General features: G+C 32.3%; 6 protein-coding genes across 7 annotated transcripts; 3 read left to right on the top strand and 3 right to left on the bottom strand.

Moving 5' to 3' along the window:
* Positions 1–753: 753 nt before the first annotated feature.
* Positions 754–5,157, bottom strand: LOC108776382 (nucleolin). The gene is made up of 5 exons (XM_018542981.1): positions 5,044–5,157; positions 2,201–3,090; positions 1,531–2,128; positions 1,089–1,447; positions 754–936 (listed from the first exon to the last, which is right to left on the bottom strand). Exons 2-5 carry the CDS (start codon positions 3,056–3,058, stop codon positions 754–756), a joined length of 1,998 nt encoding a protein of 665 aa, XP_018398483.1. The 5' UTR covers positions 3,059–3,090; positions 5,044–5,157.
* Positions 5,158–6,024: 867 nt separating this feature from the next.
* On the top strand, positions 6,025–8,759 carry Kat60 (katanin p60). Of its 2 annotated transcripts, none has more exons than XM_018543039.1 (9): positions 6,025–6,515; positions 6,587–6,722; positions 6,887–7,031; positions 7,117–7,329; positions 7,407–7,586; positions 7,701–7,843; positions 7,912–8,024; positions 8,102–8,228; positions 8,304–8,759. In XM_018543039.1, the coding sequence occupies exons 1-9, from the start codon at positions 6,251–6,253 to the stop codon at positions 8,500–8,502; spliced, it is 1,521 nt and encodes a 506-aa protein (XP_018398541.1). In that variant the 5' UTR covers positions 6,025–6,250; the 3' UTR covers positions 8,503–8,759. The 2 variants fall into 2 exon arrangements, with proteins under 2 accessions (XP_018398541.1, XP_018398540.1); XM_018543038.1 differs by having other exon boundaries at positions 6,884–7,031.
* Positions 8,760–8,869: 110 nt separating this feature from the next.
* On the bottom strand, positions 8,870–9,822 carry LOC108776477 (SRA stem-loop interacting RNA binding protein 2). Its single transcript, XM_018543095.1, has 4 exons — positions 9,789–9,822; positions 9,416–9,568; positions 9,202–9,331; positions 8,870–9,016 (listed from the first exon to the last, which is right to left on the bottom strand). The coding sequence occupies exons 1-4, from the start codon at positions 9,800–9,802 to the stop codon at positions 8,894–8,896; spliced, it is 420 nt and encodes a 139-aa protein (XP_018398597.1). The 5' UTR covers positions 9,803–9,822; the 3' UTR covers positions 8,870–8,893.
* A 262-nt stretch (positions 9,823–10,084) lies between these two features.
* Rabex-5 (Rabaptin-5-associated exchange factor for Rab5) lies at positions 10,085–12,837 on the top strand. Its single transcript, XM_018543014.1, has 9 exons — positions 10,085–10,436; positions 10,515–10,633; positions 10,715–10,972; positions 11,044–11,173; positions 11,248–11,345; positions 11,456–11,712; positions 11,812–11,943; positions 12,051–12,296; positions 12,383–12,837. Exons 1-9 carry the CDS (start codon positions 10,258–10,260, stop codon positions 12,809–12,811), a joined length of 1,848 nt encoding a protein of 615 aa, XP_018398516.1. The 5' UTR covers positions 10,085–10,257; the 3' UTR covers positions 12,812–12,837.
* Positions 12,838–13,174: 337 nt separating this feature from the next.
* Positions 13,175–15,727, bottom strand: RabGGTa (Rab geranylgeranyltransferase subunit alpha). The gene is made up of 7 exons (XM_018543015.1): positions 15,584–15,727; positions 15,290–15,400; positions 15,075–15,193; positions 14,822–15,009; positions 14,437–14,634; positions 13,757–14,359; positions 13,175–13,637 (listed from the first exon to the last, which is right to left on the bottom strand). Exons 1-7 carry the CDS (start codon positions 15,584–15,586, stop codon positions 13,195–13,197), a joined length of 1,665 nt encoding a protein of 554 aa, XP_018398517.1. The 5' UTR covers positions 15,587–15,727; the 3' UTR covers positions 13,175–13,194.
* Positions 15,728–16,053: 326 nt separating this feature from the next.
* On the top strand, positions 16,054–16,996 carry MagR (Iron-sulfur cluster assembly 1 homolog MagR). Its single transcript, XM_018543088.1, has 3 exons — positions 16,054–16,145; positions 16,519–16,572; positions 16,731–16,996. The coding sequence occupies exons 1-3, from the start codon at positions 16,062–16,064 to the stop codon at positions 16,983–16,985; spliced, it is 393 nt and encodes a 130-aa protein (XP_018398590.1). The 5' UTR covers positions 16,054–16,061; the 3' UTR covers positions 16,986–16,996.
* The last annotated feature ends 2,634 nt before the right edge of the window (positions 16,997–19,630 follow it).

Here is a 19,630-nt window from a genome sequence, read left to right as displayed (position 1 = left end):
CACGAAGCCACCATTTGCTCGACAATTTGTTTATTCGGAAGAGTGTTATATTATGAAAGATCCATTCAGTTTGCCAAACAGAGGCGAAGTTTTGGTCTTGGGCGCCGATTGCAGCGTGTGCAAACATGCTGTATGCCTAGGATGCAGCATATTTTACACGAGACGTTTTTGTTTGAAGTGCGCGTCTAGTAACATGCAACACTTACCGCTCCAGTTACACGGTAAAATCAGAAATTTAACAAAACAAGCAGATTCTTAAAAACAATATAAATTTCTTGTCAAACATTTATTTTAAAAAACGGTAGCAGTTACATTAAAATACATCTATGCGTGATCACAGTTTTTGATGAGAACTGTAATGTCCTTTATAATTGTCAATATCTATTGTTTTTATTAAACGTGCAGTTTTTGAAAATGAAATAACCTAATAATTCATTACAGAAAAATGTTATGATTGACACAACTGAGAATGATAATTTTCGCTTATCAATACATTTGATTACGATAACATAAAGATGGAATAAAAAAAATAAGTATTGATAGACGATTTTTGGTTGTGACAACCGCAACCGTTTTTTCCGTGATAAAATATATGACAATATTAGATGAAATTTCCACAAGATTAGTGTTTTTCATTACAATGCTAATCTTTTTTTTCTTAAATATTAAATGAACACTTAAAAAATATCATTAAACATTAAAAAATATTAAGTAAAAAATGTATCTAATAATAAAGTACACAACGGTACTAACTTAAATTTTTTTAGTTGATTTAGCCGTAAGCTTTTCTGCCATTATCTTCTTTTTCTTATTAAATTTTTTTTTCTTCTTTTTGTTCTTTAAATCGACCATTTGACCTTGAAATGCAGTAGACTTTTCTTTATTTTCTTCTTTATCTCCCTGTTGCTTTTTACGCCCCTTAACGGATTTTTCAACCTATAAAAAGAAGATAAAAGAATTTGCAACATTAATTCTATTTTTATTTTCAAAAAATGTGTAATTCTCTATTTGAACAAAATCTGCAATTTACTATATTATCAAAAGTAATATTTGCAATGAACGTATTTATGAATAGTTAAAATATATACATCGCATACTGCAGACTCTTCCAAACTTCTCTTAAACGGCCTCTTTTTAAGCATCCTATTTAACTCCATCCTCCTCTTTAACTCCATAACTCGCTTTATTCCATGTTTCTTTCGCCTTATTCCTTCTATCAAATTGTCACGAGATGCATTCTTATTATAGGGATACGGCTGCACTTTTACTTGCTTTCCACCAAGTGTCACACCGCTTATTGCAAGAGCGCATTTTGTAGAATGTATGCTTTTGAAGGCCACATAACCATATCCTTTACTTATCCCCGTTAAAGGATCACGTACGTTTCGTAAACACTTTATTTTTCCACATCTCTTAAACGTATACCAGAGAGCATTGTCCTCTATTCCTGAAATATTAAAAAACATTCATCTATTATTATTCTTCATGCTATATAATTGAAACAATTGATCAATAATTCATTATACATACCTTCTTTTAGATCGGTTACATATACAGCATAATTGGGCTCTTTTTCAGTGTCAAATGCAGTTACTACATTTAAATAATGTCCCTGAAACTTTAATCCCTGTATATACTTCACTGCTTTCTTAGCGTCTTTTGGAGTGCTAAATAGGACATTAGCTGAGTATGTACTTAGGTGTGGATAATCTAGCTCTATCCATTCTTTGAGTGTTCCTGGCGCATCTACGTTATCAAGAAAGAACGCTGGATAAGGTCTTGCTTCAAATAGGTCCACCTCTCCAAATCGCGAACATATATCTAATATATCACTAGCATTTGTGTTTTTGTAAATATTATCAATCAGAACAATTCTTTTGGCTAGGTAGTCTCTGTCCGATCTTGATATGCGAAACTTTCCTATAGAAATAATTTCCTCTATGTAAGCTTCATCATCGACTCTCTCATCACTACTACTACCACTACCAAAGTCAGAACTACAGTCAGAACTAAAAAGTTCATCACTATCATCTTCGTCTGTCATACATGACTCAGAAGATTCTTTGTTGATATCGTTATTTTCTTTTTTGCTATTAGTACCTTCTTTTTTACTATTGTTATCTTCATCCTGAAAATCATGCTCGTCGTAATAGCTGTCAAGATCGGAATTCTCCATTACTTTAGGATCTATTTTAGTTACCTTTGTAACAACCTTAAAATTCTTAGTACTTTTTTCCTTTTCCATTTCTTCATCAGTTGTATCACTCTCGTCGTCATCATCATTCTCAGATGTATCACTTTCGGTTTCGTTGTTAACCTTCTTCTGATCTTTCTTATTTTTCTTGGTTTTAGATTGCAAACCTTTACTCCTTTCTACAACTTCAGGTTCAATCATCTCTTCATCATCTTCAGTCTCTTCTTCAGAGTCGTCATCATCATCATCTTCATCATCCTCACTTTCGATCTCCTCGTCCTCTTCATAATCTTCATCGTCATCGTCATCATATGAGTCTTCTTCTAGGAGCTTTCCAAGGATATTTGAAGTATCCGACTCTGAATCACTTTCTGCTTCATCTGATGATGTATTCATATTATCCTCTTCTTCAGTGATGTCAGGTTCAACAAATTGCTTTTCCATCTTTTTAAAGTTGACAGTCTTCTTATTATTTTTTGGTGCTTTGCTTGAATTTGTGCTTTGCTTTTGTGTTTTGTTTGGAGAATTTTGCTTTGATTGCTTTGCATTATCAGTGGAAATAGGCTTTTGATCCTGATATTTCTTTGCACCCTTGTTTTTATTTGGAGTACGCTTTATATTTATATAATTGCTTGGAACTATAGGTTTTGGGGAACTATAAGTCTCATCTAAAATTGTTTTTACAAATGCTTTGCCTTTATTGGATGTATAGTTATTTTTTGAATTGTTATTTGAAATTACTTTATCATTGAGAGTATTTTTAAATTTGGAATCTTTCTTTTTTATAGATCCATCTTTTATTCCACGTAACTGCTGTTTTTCTGCTTTACCTTTATTATTCTTCAATGTCTTTGCCTTAACCATTTTTTCTGTCTATAACAATAAAACTTTTTTTCCTGTAAGAAAAATATATGACTATAGAGAAACTTGTGTACAAGTTGTAAGATAAAGAGATAAAGAGCAAAAGAAAAGAGATATAAGGTACAAAATATAAAAAGTGGAGATTAAACCAAATATTTGTTGGATCAAGTAAAAATTTGTACTCTCAATGTATTGTTTGAAATTCAAGTAGTTACAATTTCGTTAGAAATAAATAAAATTTAGATAAAAGAAGGGTTTTTATACAGCTTAAAATCTGTACTTTTAAAAGTTTACTGTATTCTTTGAGTTTCTGTGAGTTTGGTGTAAATATTATATATAAAAACTACAAGCAAGCAAGAGAGAGAGAGAGAGAGAGAGAGAGAGAGCACTGGACAAAATGGTGACCTTTCTTTTACTTTGTGGGCTTAATATCAAAAAAATTTCTTAACTTTTTTTATTTTCTAATGTAAAAGGTTTCTTCTAAAATCATTTTTTAATATATAAATCTTAAGATTTTATTACTAACAATGAATTATCGCAGATTAAATAAAAAGAACATTTTAATTTTAATTATTCATAAAGCCTATTCTACAAGATGTTTTTTGTTTCGTGTTTCTTGCTTTTTGTTACTCTTATGTTATCTTTATGTCTCTTACTCCGCTTTTTTTCTGTTGCCCAAGATTAAAGTTAATGAACTTCAGAAGAAACATGTGGCAAAAATACCAATGACGACAAAATGCTTAAAAAAAAAGAGAGAGAAAAGTAAGAAACAGAAAACAAAGAATACATTCAAGAATGGGCTTATTCCATTAAAAACAAAATAAAAACTTCTTAAAACTTTATTGTACTAAGCCCAAGACACAATGCGAGGGAATAGCGATAGCGATAAGTTTCAACTTATCAGAAATCGAATACACCGGAATGTACACATTTTTGATAAGTTGAAATTTATCGCTATCGCTATTCCCTCGCATTGTCTTGGGCTTTAAGGGACGATTATTCCATCTTTTTCAATCAATTTTATCTGTTCCCAATCACATGCATGGATCGCCACATTTACCTAACAGGTAAAATTTACCGAAAGGTGGAACAATTGGCCCTAAGTAGTATTATTGCTGTCCGAATAAAATATTGAATCATTTTATATATAAATTCGTATGGAATCAAATATTTTTACGTTCATATATATGAAAAAAAAAAATTCAAGCTATACAAATCTTAAAAATATCTTGGATTCTTCCCGTAATCAATATATTGAGTTTCGTAAAATTCTCTATTAGTAGATCGTGAATTTAGTATCAATTTAGTAGGTTATCAAATTTTTCAAATTAAAATGTTTAACGAATATTAAAATGTATTGTAGATAAGTAGATAACGGACAAATGTGACCTCATACAAAAAATACAAACAATCGAAAAGGAACTTTCGAAGAGTCAAATTGGCTTGTGACGAACTTCTAACGATTACGAACCCACGTGGGTACCACGTGAGAGAATACTTCTTTTTCAATTTACGGCTGCCGCCTCCAAACAACAAACATGGAGGACGATACGGCCAGATCACATCTTAAAATTAAATTCATAGGGGCTCAGTCGCCGGCAACGGCTTTTCCAAAAATACAATGCAATTACGAAAATGGCGAAGCCCGAACGGACACCGAGCGCCTGCGTCTACAACGTCGTCACGTCGCAATAACGCGCGTCAGGACAAACGACTACAGCCAGTCCGCGAAACAGCATCCAGAAGGAATGCATAGTCAAAGTCGGCAACACTTTCAAAAATATAAGATAACCCGATCCGAAACGCGTTCATAACGGTCGAATGGTTCTTCAGAACTCACGTGAGAGAATAAACGAAGGATATCAAAACAAATATTTAATTAAAATAAATGAAAGATTGTATCACAGAAAACATATTTTCTAATCACTATAAATGCTTTATCTTTGCTAAGCAGAAAAACTTCAGTTCTTTTTTAATCGTAAGCTCACCTCGATCAATTTAACTCACTACACGTGTTGTCCGTGGTCTACCCGGTGCTTCGTTCGCAAAAGAAATCGAAGAAATGAGCGAAGACGCAAAACGAACATAATAAGAATAGGAAAGAAACGTTGACCGTTGACGATCAGATCGCCACCTAGTGATGTTGTTTCCTGGGTACCTAACCTATCGATCATGAAACTTTTTCCCTAGAATGAAAAGTGAATAGTGAAAATTTTTATTATTGAAGTTAATGGAGAAATTTTTCACTTTTCACTTTTCATCCTATAGGGAAAAAATTTCATGATCGAAACCCTGATAATTGGGCGCGTTCAGCGGACTCAACAGTTGAGTGAGCGCTCGCTGTTATTGGTGTATTCTTTTAGATCATCCAATTAAAATTTTAGATCTAGAAGAATACACCAATAACAGCGAGCGCTCACTCAACTGTTGAGTCCGTCCATTGTTAGCTATATATCTAGAAAACAAGCTCTCTAGGGGGTCGATTCTGTATCTCGAAACAAAGTGAAAATTACAGAAGTGAGCAAATTTATTAGGTATTGACCAATGAAATTATAAATGTTCTAGTAAATTCTCGCTGACTTTTGCAATTTTCACCTTGTTTCAAGATACAGAATCGATCCTCTATTGGATATCGTACGTCGGATGTCGGACGCAGTGTGAATCCTACATAAAGAAGACACCTTTATGTCCAAGTTTTTGTACCAGTATGTACAACCAATGGCTTCAGAAACAGAAAGGTCGCAATCGTAATTTTTGGATGTTATTTTCGATTTTCTCAGTTTATGATAGTGAGTTTTTAGTATAATTTCATGTGATTTCCTGTGATACTACAAAATACTTCTGTGATACAACGAAAATGCAAAAGGAGCATGACACAAAATTGATGGAAGCTCATAATTTCTATAAAAGCATATATTTAAATTTAACTTGTTATTAACTTATCATTTTATTATGCAATTTATCAATTTGTTGTACAAGTTATCAAAATTAGTTTATGCTTAGCGCAATCGTTTGACAAGAATTAATCTTCGGTTATGCAAATGCAGTTTAATATGTCGACTGCAGCGAAAAAATGTATATCGAGGTGTTAAACGAATTTTCGCCATTAAGAAGTGCGATTGAATCCAAGGGATTATCACCGTGATATCTCTTCAAAAACCCAATAAATTTTGTATCTACTCGACCAACGGAATCATGGCTGTGTCAATAAACGAAATTTGCGAGAACACGAAACTTGCGCGTGAGATGGCATTGATGGGAAACTATGACACGTCCGTTGTCTATTATCAAGGGGTTGTGCAACAGATACACAGATTACTTGCGACCATAGCAGATGCGACTCGTAAGGCAAAGTGGCAGATAGTGCAGCATCAGATCGTTGAAGAGTTTGAGAAAGTGAAGGCCACATCCAGCACGTTACAACTTTTCAAAGTGGACACGCATGGCGAGAGGCTGCTCGGTAGCACAATTAAAGTTCATGCAACTAATTAGAATAATATCGAGCTGATCTAACAAGTCCACAAATTTCAGGAACATCCTGCTTATCATTTGAGGAAACAACACGAGATCCTGCTCTCTGGGCTTACAACAATTCAGATTCCTCTTGGAGTCAGACACAGCCCAGGGATCCCGATGTGTGGCCTCCTTTGACTCCAGCAGAACAAAAGTATCAATACTGATTTAAACTTATAACACTCTATTACCAATTTGTTATTTGTTCAAACTTGCTTCTTCAAGAAAATATTTTTAGTTTTTCTTTTTAATACTGATATATAATTATGAAAAATATATAATTACATCTTTTTTTAGAAATTAAATCTTTTTTAGAAGTTCAAGGCAGCAAAAAATGCAGCAACAGAAACAACAGAATCGGACAAATATTAAAAAATCTCTTGCCACGGCTAAAAAGCCAGATAGTAAGGCTTCTGGTAAAAAGGATGATAAGAAAATTATAAAGAAAGACGATGCAAACAAGGTTACTTACTTTATTGATTATATTTCAAATTTGTAATATATTGATAATATAAGTTATTTAACATGATATAATTAATAATTTACAGGATAAGTTAGAAACGGAAAAAGATGATGTTGAGTTAGAAGAACGTAAATTTGAACCATCAGCTAATGATAAAGATCTTGTAGAAATATTAGAAAGAGATATCGTTCAAAAGAATCCAAATATCCATTGGGACGATATAGCTGATTTACATGAAGCAAAGCGATTACTGGAGGAAGCAGTTGTACTTCCAATGTGGATGCCTGATTTTTTCAAGGTATATTTTCTTTTTTAACTTTAATCGTATATTATAATAAAATTTTGTTTATATTAACATGTATGTGATATTTTTAGGGAATTAGACGACCATGGAAAGGAGTATTAATGGTTGGACCACCTGGCACAGGCAAAACTATGCTTGCAAAGGCTGTTGCAACTGAGTGTGGCACAACGTTCTTCAATGTCTCTTCCTCTACATTGACATCGAAATATAGGGGTGAATCGGAGAAACTTGTTCGATTGTTATTCGAGATGGTAAAAAGAAATTAAAACATAATATATATACGAATGAATAAAAACAATTTCTGTAATTAGAAGAAAAAAAAATGTCCATTTATGATACCAATATATTTTGTTACTTGATTATAGGCCAGATTTTATGCGCCCAGTACAATCTTCATCGACGAAATTGATTCTCTGTGCTCCAGAAGAGGATCTGAATCTGAACACGAAGCTTCACGTCGTGTAAAGTCTGAACTTCTTGTTCAAATGGATGGAATAAGTTCCAATAGGTAAAACACTATACAATTCTTTTACTTTTGTGATACAAATGGATACTAAAGATCCATGTTTTGTATAGCGAAGATCCAAGTAAAGTAGTAATGGTACTAGCAGCAACAAATTTCCCATGGGATATCGACGAGGCTCTAAGAAGACGCTTAGAAAAACGTATCTACATTCCATTGCCGAATCGTAAGTCTATTGAACTTTGTAAGCTTTTAATAGAATGTAGTGTTTAATAATAAAATGTTTTATTTTATTTATTGTAGATGAAGGCAGAGAAGCATTGTTAAGAATAAATCTTCGCGAAGTTAAAGTAGATTCATCTGTAAACCTGACAGACATTGCAAGAAAACTCGAGGGTTATTCCGGTGCAGATATTACAAATGTTTGTAGGTGAGTAGTTTTTTTTTTATTAAAAATATAGTTCAACATCAATTTTTTAATCTATTTTACCCACGTTTATCGTAGGGATGCTTCCATGATGCTAATGCGAAAGAAAATCGCGGGTCTAAGGCCCGATCAAATCAGGCAATTACCAAAGGAAGAACTGGATTTGCCTGTGTCCGCTGCTGATTTCGACGAAGCTGTTGAGAGATGTAACAAAAGCGTTTCCCAGGAAGACTTAGAAAAATATGAGAAATGGATGAGCGAATTCGGTTCCTCTTGATATCATTCCCTCAAGAAGTAATAACATAGTTCAGTAACATGTTCGTTGATCCTGATTACAATTAATATTATAATATTATTCTGTTTAACATATACAAAAACAGGGAGCTTCTTAATCTTTTGCGACTCCTAATAAGTAGTTCTGTATACTTGAGACTTGAGGAAAATCAAATTGGAAAATAAGACTGTATGATAGGAATAATGAGATAAAAGTTGGGTAATATTTCTAATCTCAACTGTAACACACTGAAGACTTAACTGGCAGTAATTAAGTAGTTGTAAATAACTTTATAGTCAATAATATATTTCACATATAAGTCTAAATGTTAAATTTATTTATAATAATACAATTAAAACAATATTTCTGGAATTATTGATTTGTATGTCTATCTTTAGTCTTTCTTTGGAGCACAACCTTCTTTCCATAAATTTCTTGTTTCGTCATCTATTTTTTTTGAATCTTTTGGCGCCTTGTAATTGGAAACATGATCTACTCGTATTACTCTACCTAATATCTGTAATTAAAAAAAAAAATAGATTTCTAATAGATATTTTAAATAGTTATAATTTTATATTCTACAGATATCTCAATTACATAATTTATAGATAAAAAATGTTATCATACATCTAAAAAATGAAACAAATAACATAACTATACTACAAATAAATAATTACATATCGCTATCCCATTAAAACATACTTTTATGCCATTGAAATTGTCGACTGCCAATATAGTGCTCCTCTGATCTTCATAACATAAGAAACCATAACCTTTTTGTTTTCCAGTATCTTTATCTCTGATTAAGTTTATATTAACTACTTCTCCATATCTGTAATGATATTTTACTTAATATTTAATATGAATCCAGTTGTGTGTAAAATTATAATTACGACTTCTTCACAGTTTAACTTACTGAGAGAAAATGGCAATCACATCACCTTCCGTTAAATCATATGGAAGGCCACCGATAAAAATCCAAGCACTATCTTTATACTGGTCGTGCCAAGATGATTTGTTCCTCCCTTGTAACTCTTGATCGTTCAGTTTCTTTATGTTTTTAACGTTACTAAAAGCATAGATCAACCATATAGTCATATACCTTTACTTTACAAAATAGAAATTCATGTATATCAAGCTAAAAATTTGAGATAATACAAGAAATGTTTAACTGATCAGATTATTAATTAAGATCATTAATCAAATTATTAAGTCAACTAATCAAATATATTTTTTACTATTCATGTAATCTAGTTTTCTTAATCAATAAATGAATTGAAAATACATACGTCAAAGGATTCATTGTAACTCTACAATGAAAGATTTTACAAAGATCTCTCTCAAATTCTCAATTCCTCGACGGACCTATCGGAGATGCCGATTGGTTGTCGAGGACTGCGACTAGTCTCTCAACTGCATGACTCCCAATCAGAAAGAGAAACCAATTCCAGAAAATATACTCCAATCTAATTCAAGGTAATCCATGCTGGAGTGTTTGCTTCTGCTCTCTTCGTGTCAATTTTCTTCCTCACATTAATCTCTCCCTCCATTTAATGTTATAAACTGATGTTTGCAAGATCTTCATGATTGCAAGAGTGGGAAAAATGATATCCAATGTTGACGGGGATTAAAGTGTAGCGAGCGTTCGCAGATCATAACGGACTTAGATGGACAGTTTAGGTTAGGTTAGGTGGGTTTGGCAGAGGTTTGCGGTTCTCCGCCGTTATATATAGAGAACGGTTCTCTCCATCAGTCGTTATGTATTCGACGAAAACACCGACTCTGCGAATCGACGAGGCTGATCTGAAATGCAAAAACGGCTGTGGATTCTATGGTAACGCGGAATGGGAGGGTTATTGCAGCAAGTGCCACCGGGAACATTTACAGAAACGACGAGCTCAAGCTGAACGTGTGTCTCATGCACAGACCTTGGATGCGTAAGATTTTTTTTTCCCATGTGAATTCTTGTTATGTTTTTCTGTGCCTTTAAAGCAGTATCTTTGTTGCTTTTACAGAGACAATGTCAATCGTTCTATCAATGCAGGAAGTCATAAGGGCTACGAGGAGAAAAAAGTACAGCAGGAGAAAAAGTATAAATTGTTGAATATCTCATTTAGGAAACCTACTGCTAAAGGTAAGCTATGTTATATTTCAAGCTGTATCTTGTAAATAATTTTCTTGTAACACTATGTAATAATATTCATGCGTTTTCAAGTTCAAGGATATCAGGAATTGTATCACGAGCTACTGAAAGACAATCCAGATCTTGAGAAAGTCAAGGCAGAAAATCGAGATTTGCTGTTGTATATAGCTAAGACACCGGTTGAGAAGGATGTAAGAAAATGCATACATTCATTTGTGATAGACATACTTCAGAACAAAGATGTGAAAAGGATAGAAGAACTATCGGAAATAACACAAAACTTTTATCATGTGTTTGGAAAGCGTCTGGAAAACAGCACCAAATATGCAGGTTTTGATTTATTTTATGTTTACTTACATTTATCCTAAACAATTTGGAGTTTACTTATTGAGCTATTACAGATATACCTCCAGACATTAAAGAGAAGTTATTAGATTATGTCGAAAGATATGCAATGACTTTGTTGTACAGAATCCTTTTTTGCCCTCCGTTCACAACAGATGAAGAAAAAGACTTGGCTATACAAAAAAGGTTTATATCATAATTTTGAAACACACAAAGCTTAAACTGTCTATAGAATATTAGCAGTCATTTATTCTTAACAGGATACGACAATTAAATTGGGTTAGTGGCAAGAATTTGGAATGTAGGATTCATGAGACAAGCTCGGAAGTTAGAGAACTTGTTTATACTTCTATCACAGGTTATTTAATTTATTATATTATTTGTTAATTTGTTATATTAGTAATGAAATTGTATAATACACAACACTTTGCAATTCACAATGAAATATAGAACACAAATTTCTTTCAGATCTTTTAAATATGGATTCTGCTAAAGCGCCCCAAGAGAAACTGGCATGTGTAATTCACTGCTGTAGGAATATATTCTTATTGTTGCAACAGTCTGTCGATGGACCTGCGTCTGCTGATGAATTCCTTCCAGCGCTTATATTTATTGTTTTAAAAGCTAATCCTGCGCGCCTCAAAAGCAATATAAATTTTATCACGAGGTTTTGCAACGCCAGCAGATTAATGACTGGAGAAGGAGGATATTATTTCACAAATCTGGTACAGTTATACATATTAGTAATTTCACAAGTTTCTTTTGCGCTATCTTTAAAGGTAAAAGATTATTATTATTTTTAATAACTGTTTGTGTCATTACAGTGTTGTGCGGTGTCATTTATCGAAAACTTAACCGCAGAATCCTTGAATATGGCTGAGAAGGACTTTAATGCATACATGTCAGGGGAATGTGTTCCAGCTAATACATGGGAATCAGCTCTTATGATATGCGAAGTAATATTTGTGATATATTTTTGAGTTGAGGATTGATTACTCATGGATGTAATTTATTATATAATGTTAAATTTATTTTTAATTTATGTAATATTTAATTATTGCAGAGTTTACACTTCATGTGCGAAGATATAACTTTATTGGATGACTTGCAAGCTAAAAATACCGACATTATAAAGCAAGCAGAAGAATTGAAAAATAAAATGATAGATTTCAAAGAGAAGATCAGAGAGGATGTAGATAAAGTAATTGAAAGAACACCGCTACTAATATCGCATAGCCAGAGAGTACCTACTAATTTAGATAGCGAGGATATTGAGAGCTATCAGTTACCACCGCCGATCATTCCACAGGTGAGAATTAGATACAATAGATGAGAATTAGATGTGATTTTTCTCTCTGAATGACATTTCACGAAACATTTTAAATTTTCTAACAGATATATCCGCATTCTGTCGATAACATGAATGGCGGCGTAATGATGGATTTGTCGAGTGATTTAATGAGAACGTCATTAGTAGAAGATTCCGTAACGCCATCTCCAACATTTGATTTTCCATCCTTCATTGGTGACGACAGTCTGGAAGTCAGCAAAGGCGAAGACGAGACTAGTCTTATTAGCTTAGATACTCAATCCGATCTTGCATCTGGCGATACCCAACTCTTTAAAAAACATATGACAGACAGCTTATTAGACGAGTGTCCTACACCTGAAGCAAATTTACCACCCGTTTTGAAACCGATTAACTCGGAAGATTATCATGGCTTTACGATTCAAGGATCAAATATTCCGACAATCCCATGCAGCACAGGTGATTCATCTTTAACTCCGGCCGACTTGAATTCCGGTTATTATCAGAACATGTAGTATAAATTAGAAAAATGTGATCCAAGTATTATTTATGCGGAAAGCATTTAATAAACTTTGATTGCAGTAGCGATTCGATTAAGAAAAATTTTCAATAATAGTCTTTTATCGCAATTTTATTAATTTGTATTTATATAGAGAGTTTATTATAGATATATGAAACAGAAAGAATAATCTAGTGATGTATGGGAGCCTCTTCTAGACTGAAAGATTATGTTTTACAATTAAGTTGCTGTGATAAAATTATTCACTTAACATATCTGAATTTAATTTGATATTCTTGTAATAAAAAACAGTAAAAACATCGGATAGAGATTGCATAAAAAATTATAATTATTAAATATGTTTTAATATATTGTGCCTATTAAGTATATTTTCTGACGTTATTGTAAACATATTTCCACATGAGAACTTGTGTCTTGAATTTTAGCTATATCGATCTCTTGGCATACTGGATTATTTCGTAAATCTAGTCTTCTCAAATTTTTGTGTCGTTTTATTAAGTTGAATATTTCCTTTGTGCTCGCCAACTTATTATTTCTCAAAGAGAGAACTTCGAGATTATATAGAGTAGGAAAACGTTTCAATGATGTTAAGCCATTGCTGGACAGTGACAGTTTTGTGCATCGTTGTAATGTGGAAAGCTGATATAAAGAATTATCTAACTGGTTTGCACCAAGATTCACTTCTTTGAAGAAACTGAAGTAATGATTATTATGCAATTTCGTCAAGTCTAATCCTGATAAATCAATTTTTGACTGTATTTCTAAATCATTTTCTTCTTTCCACATTTCAAGTAGCTTATACTCCACTAAAAGTTTGCTTCCTAAAAAAATAGATAATATTGATAGAAGCATGTGTATAATAAACAAATAAAAAACCAGTTAATAGTATTATTAAAAAGAGACAAATTATAAATATTTCATTATAAAAAACGTTACTTACGCAAATCTTTATAATAGTTTTTACGAAGACTATCGATTTTTGATAGCGTCGATAGATTATTTAATATATCATTATAAAATTTGTTGAAATCAATCTTTTTCATCAGTAACATACTAGTCAGTAAGGCCCATTTATTATTTGGTTCCATTTCAGAAAGTTGGTTATAGCTCTTTAATTGCTCATTTAATTGTTTATCATTGCTATTTTCTTTATGCAAACTGGAATTATCTTTGTAAATCCATATACCTTCTAACTCTGAATACGAAAGTTGATACATTGTTTCCTGCAGTTTTATAGAAACTTCTTTGGCACTATCCAAATCTTCTAATGATCTTGCGAACTCTGCGATTCGTAGCTTGGCAAATTTTTCATCTGGATGTAATTGCCATTGCACATCAATAGTTTCACCATTTATAATTAATGAAAGTAAAATTGATTTAATCAATATATTATTGTCGATAACAACAATAGCAGTATCTTTCGTAATTTGTGCACGCCATAGCCTACAAGTTGTCATGCATTTATCTAAAAGCCATCTTTGATAGAACCATGCGCTAGTATCATTGGGGTCAGTAAATGTTGCATTCATGACTAGATCAAGCTCTGGAAAATATTATATCGTTATAAATATATTAGGATGTAAAATACAGAACATAAAAAATTATATATAAATAATTTACCCTCTCTATATCTATCGTCTACAATTGGTATTTCTTCAGACGTAGTGCCAAACATTTTAGTTAATATTCGACTTCTATAGTGCCAAGACGAGTAATTTGAAAAGTTATTCAATATTTTTGTGGTGGAGAACTCAAACTCCTCCTCGTTAGAGATCTCAGCTTTTTGCACAACAAACTCTCTGTAATCCCAGCAGTGAACTACAGTAAAAAGAAATGTATCTACAGATATGTGTCAATTTGTTGAAAGCGTTCAGCAAAGTAACATTATTTATTGTTTTGATGACAAAAAAAATATTAATGTCAAATAACTACTTGCTATCTGGAAATAATGGTGCTATATTAAAATATACAATTGCAGTAATAATTATAAATATGGCGTACTAACAATTTCTTTCATCTATATTTAGGCATTTTGCACACAGAGACAATTCTTTCTTCCAATCTGGTTCGGACATTTGTTCCATCACCCAACACCTTTGATGCCACACACTATATGACTTGGGATTATCTCTGAGACACTGCTCGGTCAGGCTCATTTCATTCTCAAGTAGCTGCTTATAATCTTCTTCATTCCTGTAGTTTCATCATTACATTAATTTTATTCATCTCGTGAATCAGATACCTAGTTAATGTACTACCATTCGTTATTCTCGAAAACTTCGCGACGGATGTTCCACAGTGTATAAATGTCTGAATTGTTCAACAGCATACGCTTAGTGACTGATAATACCTCATCGTCCAATTTCTTATCTTTCCTCTGAAATGTAAATGATATAACACTCATGTATGAGAGAGAGAAAGGAAATTACAGTAACAGGTGCTACTTTGTATATATGATAAAGCAAGTTGAAACCTTTTGAAATACTGTAGCGATGTCAGCCTTATATTGAGCTATTCTGACTGCTCTTTCCCGTTTCTTTATTTCCTCCTGTTCTGCTGTCGTACGCACCTTCACTCGGCCGTGCTAAAAACATTATTTTTGTATAACAAACGCATATAAATCAGACTGATCAAGCTATCTGTCAGAATTGCATATCTGCTTAAAATAACACAAATTCTTTTAATGACTAATAAAATGATATCGTGAGAGACAGCATATATATTAATTAATCAAGTAAATATAACTTATAAAAAAAATGCTCTTTACCATCACGAATATTTCTTTTATCGCTCGTGAGTCAGCAACAGTCGGCAAATTTGTTAGAATGACGATTACATCTGGAGTCACCGGACTCTATAAATCAGCGACCAATCGCGGCTTCTAAATATCCGTTCGCTGAAAATCCCGAGTGCAGATCCAATATACGAAATAGGTTAGGAAACTTGAATAATCAGAAATATTTTAATTTAATAATTCTTCTTGCGATTTCGCAATTTTGAAGCTTATCTCTAAAAGAAAGCGCCGCTTTCTTTTAAATGGACATTTCTTTTAATTTTTAAATTTATCGAGGAAAAAGAAATGCAGCTCAGAGAAAAGGAAAGAAAGGAGGCAGAAAAACAGAAAGTGCAATTGAAGAAACTCGCGCAACTTGTAATGTGAACGTGACTTTACATTACAATGCGAACGCGACTGGATACGTGCACGTGACACCGATCAGCTGGCAGATCCGTCGACACATTTAAAAATGGCATCTATCACGGTAGCGACCGCTACGATACGAGCTGTGAAAGGGAGAAAGATCCTTCCTACTCGCGCTGCACTCACCCTGGTTAGCGTGTTATTAATTATACACTCCCGCTTTATCGCTTTTCACATCACTTTCTTTTTTTACAAAAGTAATTCCTCATCCGATTCGCTTCGTACTCGCGTTCCAACCTCTTTCAACGCGTCTATGTAGAGAATAAAAATAAATAAGCTTGGAGAAAAACATATAATGCAGAGTATTCTTTAAATAAGTTTACTTTGCAATTGTCATTGCATTTAATTGCGACGGATTTTGCGAACGTTTTAATTCTAATTGCGTAATTGCCTGTGCTCTACTATTTCGTAACATTGCAACATACCACAATGAATAATAACCTTATCATTTTCAAGGATACATTTTTATGTAAATATTGATGAAGAAATATTTTACATTTTAGACACCCAACGCTGTTCAAAAAATTAAGGAGATTTTAAAAGATAAAAGCGAATATGTAAGTATAAATAGAATATAATTATACCTGCATAACAGTAATTGAAAGAAATGTACAGTTTTAATAATTGGGACACAAAGATTTATAACGAATTCTTTGAGTTTTAAAAATATGTACAGAATGTAATGTAAGAATTAGTGTTTATGTTCGATTTGTAGATTGGTGTGAAGGTTGGAGTACGGCAACGAGGATGCAATGGTTTGAGTTACACCCTAGATTATGCAAAAGAAAAATCTAAACTTGACGAGGAAGTGATTCAGGATGGTGTCCATATTTTCATCGATCGAAAGGCACAGCTATCTCTTCTTGGAACAGAAATGGATTATACCGAAAACAAATTAAGCTCTGAATTTATATTCAATAATCCTAATATTAAAGGGACATGTGGATGTGGAGAAAGTTTTTCAGTGTAGTAAAATTTAGTGCAACATATATTATCATAGTCCTGTGTGATATAAAATTACGTATCTCTAGTTAATTAAATTTAGGATCTTTAAGATACCTTGTGATATATATAACTGCATATTTTTGTCTTCTCATAAATGAAAAACTAAAACTACCACAACAGATATATGTAATAATTATCACGATTTAATTTATCATCTATAAGTTTTGTACATATCTTGCCATGTATGTATCTCATTATGTACATTAATTATATATTTTGTTCATGACATATTTACTATAGGAAAATTAAAGTTGTACTAAATCTTTAATTTCTTTTTTTTTCTTGTTTGATATAATATTGAGAGTACAATATGTAATTTTAAAAGTTTACCCATATAAATCTATATTTTTAGTATATTTTTAGATGAAAAATGTACTATTTTTAGAAAATTTGCGTTTGTGTACATTTAAAACTTATTTTAAATTATTTCTTACACTAAACTAAATGCATGTGATAAAAAATTGACAAAGATTACGTTTGACACAAAAAATATTAATGTAAAATAAATAAGGGGGAAAAAGAATGAAAAGTACATCTTCTGTGTTCCTCGTATAATTCTCAAACTAGATTTGAATAAAATTAATAATATACTCGCTAATAAAGAATAGTTATTTAAAAAGACAGAAATAGAAAACGGAAAAATTTATATCGAAAAACAATAATAATTCAATTCGCAATCCTCAATCTCCAATACGTTGTAGTATAACACGAGCTTTAGTACATATTGCGTGACGTGGTGTTAACATTTACCTGACTTATCGTCACCACTGTCGTCACCGTTTACCAGCTTATCCCCTTCACATGACGTGTAGCATGCCGTGCGTCTGTGAAATAGCATCCCTGACTACGTGTACATATTTATATTCGGTTTCCTTTTTCTTTTTATCTTTTTTGCAATGCTATTTCATTCCGGATACCTGCATATGGATTATCCGAATACTCATGACCATCCTAATTTCATTTTTTTAATCCCTAACGTATTATTTAGAACTTATAAAAGGACGATTTTTATGATGATATTAATCATGAATTCGAAATCTCTCGATAGATTCGCTGAAAGTAATTTGACACCTTTCTCGCTTAGATAAGTATAATCTTACACACTGGAGAATTAATCGGATAGTCATCTCGGCACTTTCTTTTATTTTTTCGACAATTTAGGATCCATAATTGAACGGAAAGTTAAGTCTTTTTAAACAGAATTTTTTAGGTACGGCACATGTACACGGAAAAAAATTTGTATGAAATACAGTATTAGATAAATTAATGTTTTTTTTTTAATAAAATAAAATTATATATATATGTATAAAGTTAAAGCAATGTCGTCTTTTCATCAATAAAAAATTTCTTTAAAAAATTACTTTACATTAATTAATTCATAGAATAAAAATTTCTTTTTCACGATTAAAATACACATGCTAATTGTTTAAAATCAAATTACTTTAAATAAAATTAACAATTACAATATGATTCGTCAGAAATACATAAATTAACAAATACATGAGATACATAAAATATATAAATTAAGATACACGCATATTAATGTACATTAATATAAAAAATATACAAAATAAAAGTGCACGGTGTATACAATTCGAATTACAAATAGATAAAATCCCATCTTATAATAATAAGATCTAGCACTATGTATTGAGCATCTCAAATGAGTTCAAGACCTCATTCTCGAAATTTATACTTTAAATCCTGAATGATTCCTAGTATTTTCAGTCACGTAATATAAAATCTAGTGATCGACAACTGACTCATCATTCTTACAATCAGATTTGTCACAGGAAAATTTGCATGAATCAGTGGATTCAGTCATCGCGGCAGTGTACGATTGTACGTAAGTCAATGTCGTAATTATTTTCACTATTTTATCATTATTAGAATTGTTATTGAAAATTATTATACATTGTTATATCATCATCTGGCATATTTATAGAACCGTAATAGCTACGTCACATCACCGAGAAGAAATCCCGATTCGTGAAATACCTATCTGCGTATACTTACCAGATGTAGCGCGCGCGTTTAGCAAATAGTTTAAAAGTGCGCCAGATAAAGACAGGACATAATCAGACGTGATAAACGTGAGTCGTTTAGCATGATATTTATCGCTGAACAGTGGAACTACTTTTCCTTAACGATAATGTAGGAATAATTTTCATGTTGTGAATTAATAAAAAGGAAAGTGTTTTTTGATGAAGCGCGATCCACACAGGAATTCTCATGGATAATAAGCGATGAGACATGCATTTGTAATGAGACTTATTTAAATTATTATTATATACATATATCATTATCATCATCATATTCTTTATACTATTGTTATTATTATCATACTTCGTTTTAGTTTCGATGCTTGAAAGCACTATCGCGTTCGATTGTATTTAATTTGATATGTACAAAATGCTTTTATCCTCTTTTTTTATTTTTAGAGTGAGGAGTTTCGTTCGCCAGACGAGCATCCATCATCTCGTGGAAACATATTCGATATGCGTGGATAATGTCGGCGGCGCGCGACCGTCTCGTCTACAGCCGTGAACGAGAGTGTCGGGAATAAAATTGGTGAGGTATCTCGGATGGACCGAGAGGAATCAATGTGAT

Source organism: Cyphomyrmex costatus, unplaced genomic scaffold (assembly GCF_001594065.2).
Source record: "Cyphomyrmex costatus isolate MS0001 unplaced genomic scaffold, Ccosl1.0 scaffold36, whole genome shotgun sequence".
NCBI lineage: Eukaryota > Metazoa > Arthropoda > Insecta > Hymenoptera > Formicidae > Cyphomyrmex > Cyphomyrmex costatus.
The sequence above is the reverse complement of the archived record's forward strand: the minus strand, read 5'-3'. Positions and strand labels throughout refer to the sequence as shown.

What these genes read in the sequence shown, in the direction of transcription:
- LOC108776382 (XM_018542981.1), bottom strand. Translation starts at nt 3,058, where the DNA reads ATGGTTAAGGCAAAGACATTGAAGAATAATAAAGGTAAAGCAGAAAAA. An exon ending in TGTAACCGATCTAAAAGAAG is followed by an intron (nt 1,448 to 1,530) that starts GTATGTATAATG and finishes TTAATATTTCAG; the next exon opens with GAATAGAGGACAATGCTCTC. An exon ending in AAGAGTCTGCAGTATGCGAT is followed by an intron (nt 937 to 1,088) that starts GTATATATTTTA and finishes TTCTTTTTATAG; the next exon opens with GTTGAAAAATCCGTTAAGGG.
- Kat60 (XM_018543038.1), top strand. Translation starts at nt 6,251, where the DNA reads ATGGCTGTGTCAATAAACGAAATTTGCGAGAACACGAAACTTGCGCGT. An exon ending in GCATGGCGAGAGGCTGCTCG is followed by an intron (nt 6,516 to 6,586) that starts GTAGCACAATTA and finishes CACAAATTTCAG; the next exon opens with GAACATCCTGCTTATCATTT. An exon ending in GATGGAATAAGTTCCAATAG is followed by an intron (nt 7,844 to 7,911) that starts GTAAAACACTAT and finishes TGTTTTGTATAG; the next exon opens with CGAAGATCCAAGTAAAGTAG.
- LOC108776477 (XM_018543095.1), bottom strand. An exon ending in GTGATTGCCATTTTCTCTCA is followed by an intron (nt 9,332 to 9,415) that starts GTAAGTTAAACT and finishes ATATCATTACAG; the next exon opens with ATATGGAGAAGTAGTTAATA. An exon ending in ACAATTTCAATGGCATAAAA is followed by an intron (nt 9,017 to 9,201) that starts GTATGTTTTAAT and finishes TTTTAATTACAG; the next exon opens with ATATTAGGTAGAGTAATACG.
- Rabex-5 (XM_018543014.1), top strand. Translation starts at nt 10,258, where the DNA reads ATGTATTCGACGAAAACACCGACTCTGCGAATCGACGAGGCTGATCTG. An exon ending in CATGCACAGACCTTGGATGC is followed by an intron (nt 10,437 to 10,514) that starts GTAAGATTTTTT and finishes TTGCTTTTACAG; the next exon opens with AGACAATGTCAATCGTTCTA. An exon ending in GATATTATTTCACAAATCTG is followed by an intron (nt 11,713 to 11,811) that starts GTACAGTTATAC and finishes GTGTCATTACAG; the next exon opens with TGTTGTGCGGTGTCATTTAT.
- RabGGTa (XM_018543015.1), bottom strand. An exon ending in GTTTTCGAGAATAACGAATG is followed by an intron (nt 15,010 to 15,074) that starts GTAGTACATTAA and finishes ATGAAACTACAG; the next exon opens with GAATGAAGAAGATTATAAGC. An exon ending in AGACGATAGATATAGAGAGG is followed by an intron (nt 14,360 to 14,436) that starts GTAAATTATTTA and finishes AATATTTTCCAG; the next exon opens with AGCTTGATCTAGTCATGAAT.
- MagR (XM_018543088.1), top strand. Translation starts at nt 16,062, where the DNA reads ATGGCATCTATCACGGTAGCGACCGCTACGATACGAGCTGTGAAAGGG. An exon ending in CTCGCGCTGCACTCACCCTG is followed by an intron (nt 16,146 to 16,518) that starts GTTAGCGTGTTA and finishes TTTACATTTTAG; the next exon opens with ACACCCAACGCTGTTCAAAA. An exon ending in TAAAAGATAAAAGCGAATAT is followed by an intron (nt 16,573 to 16,730) that starts GTAAGTATAAAT and finishes TTCGATTTGTAG; the next exon opens with ATTGGTGTGAAGGTTGGAGT.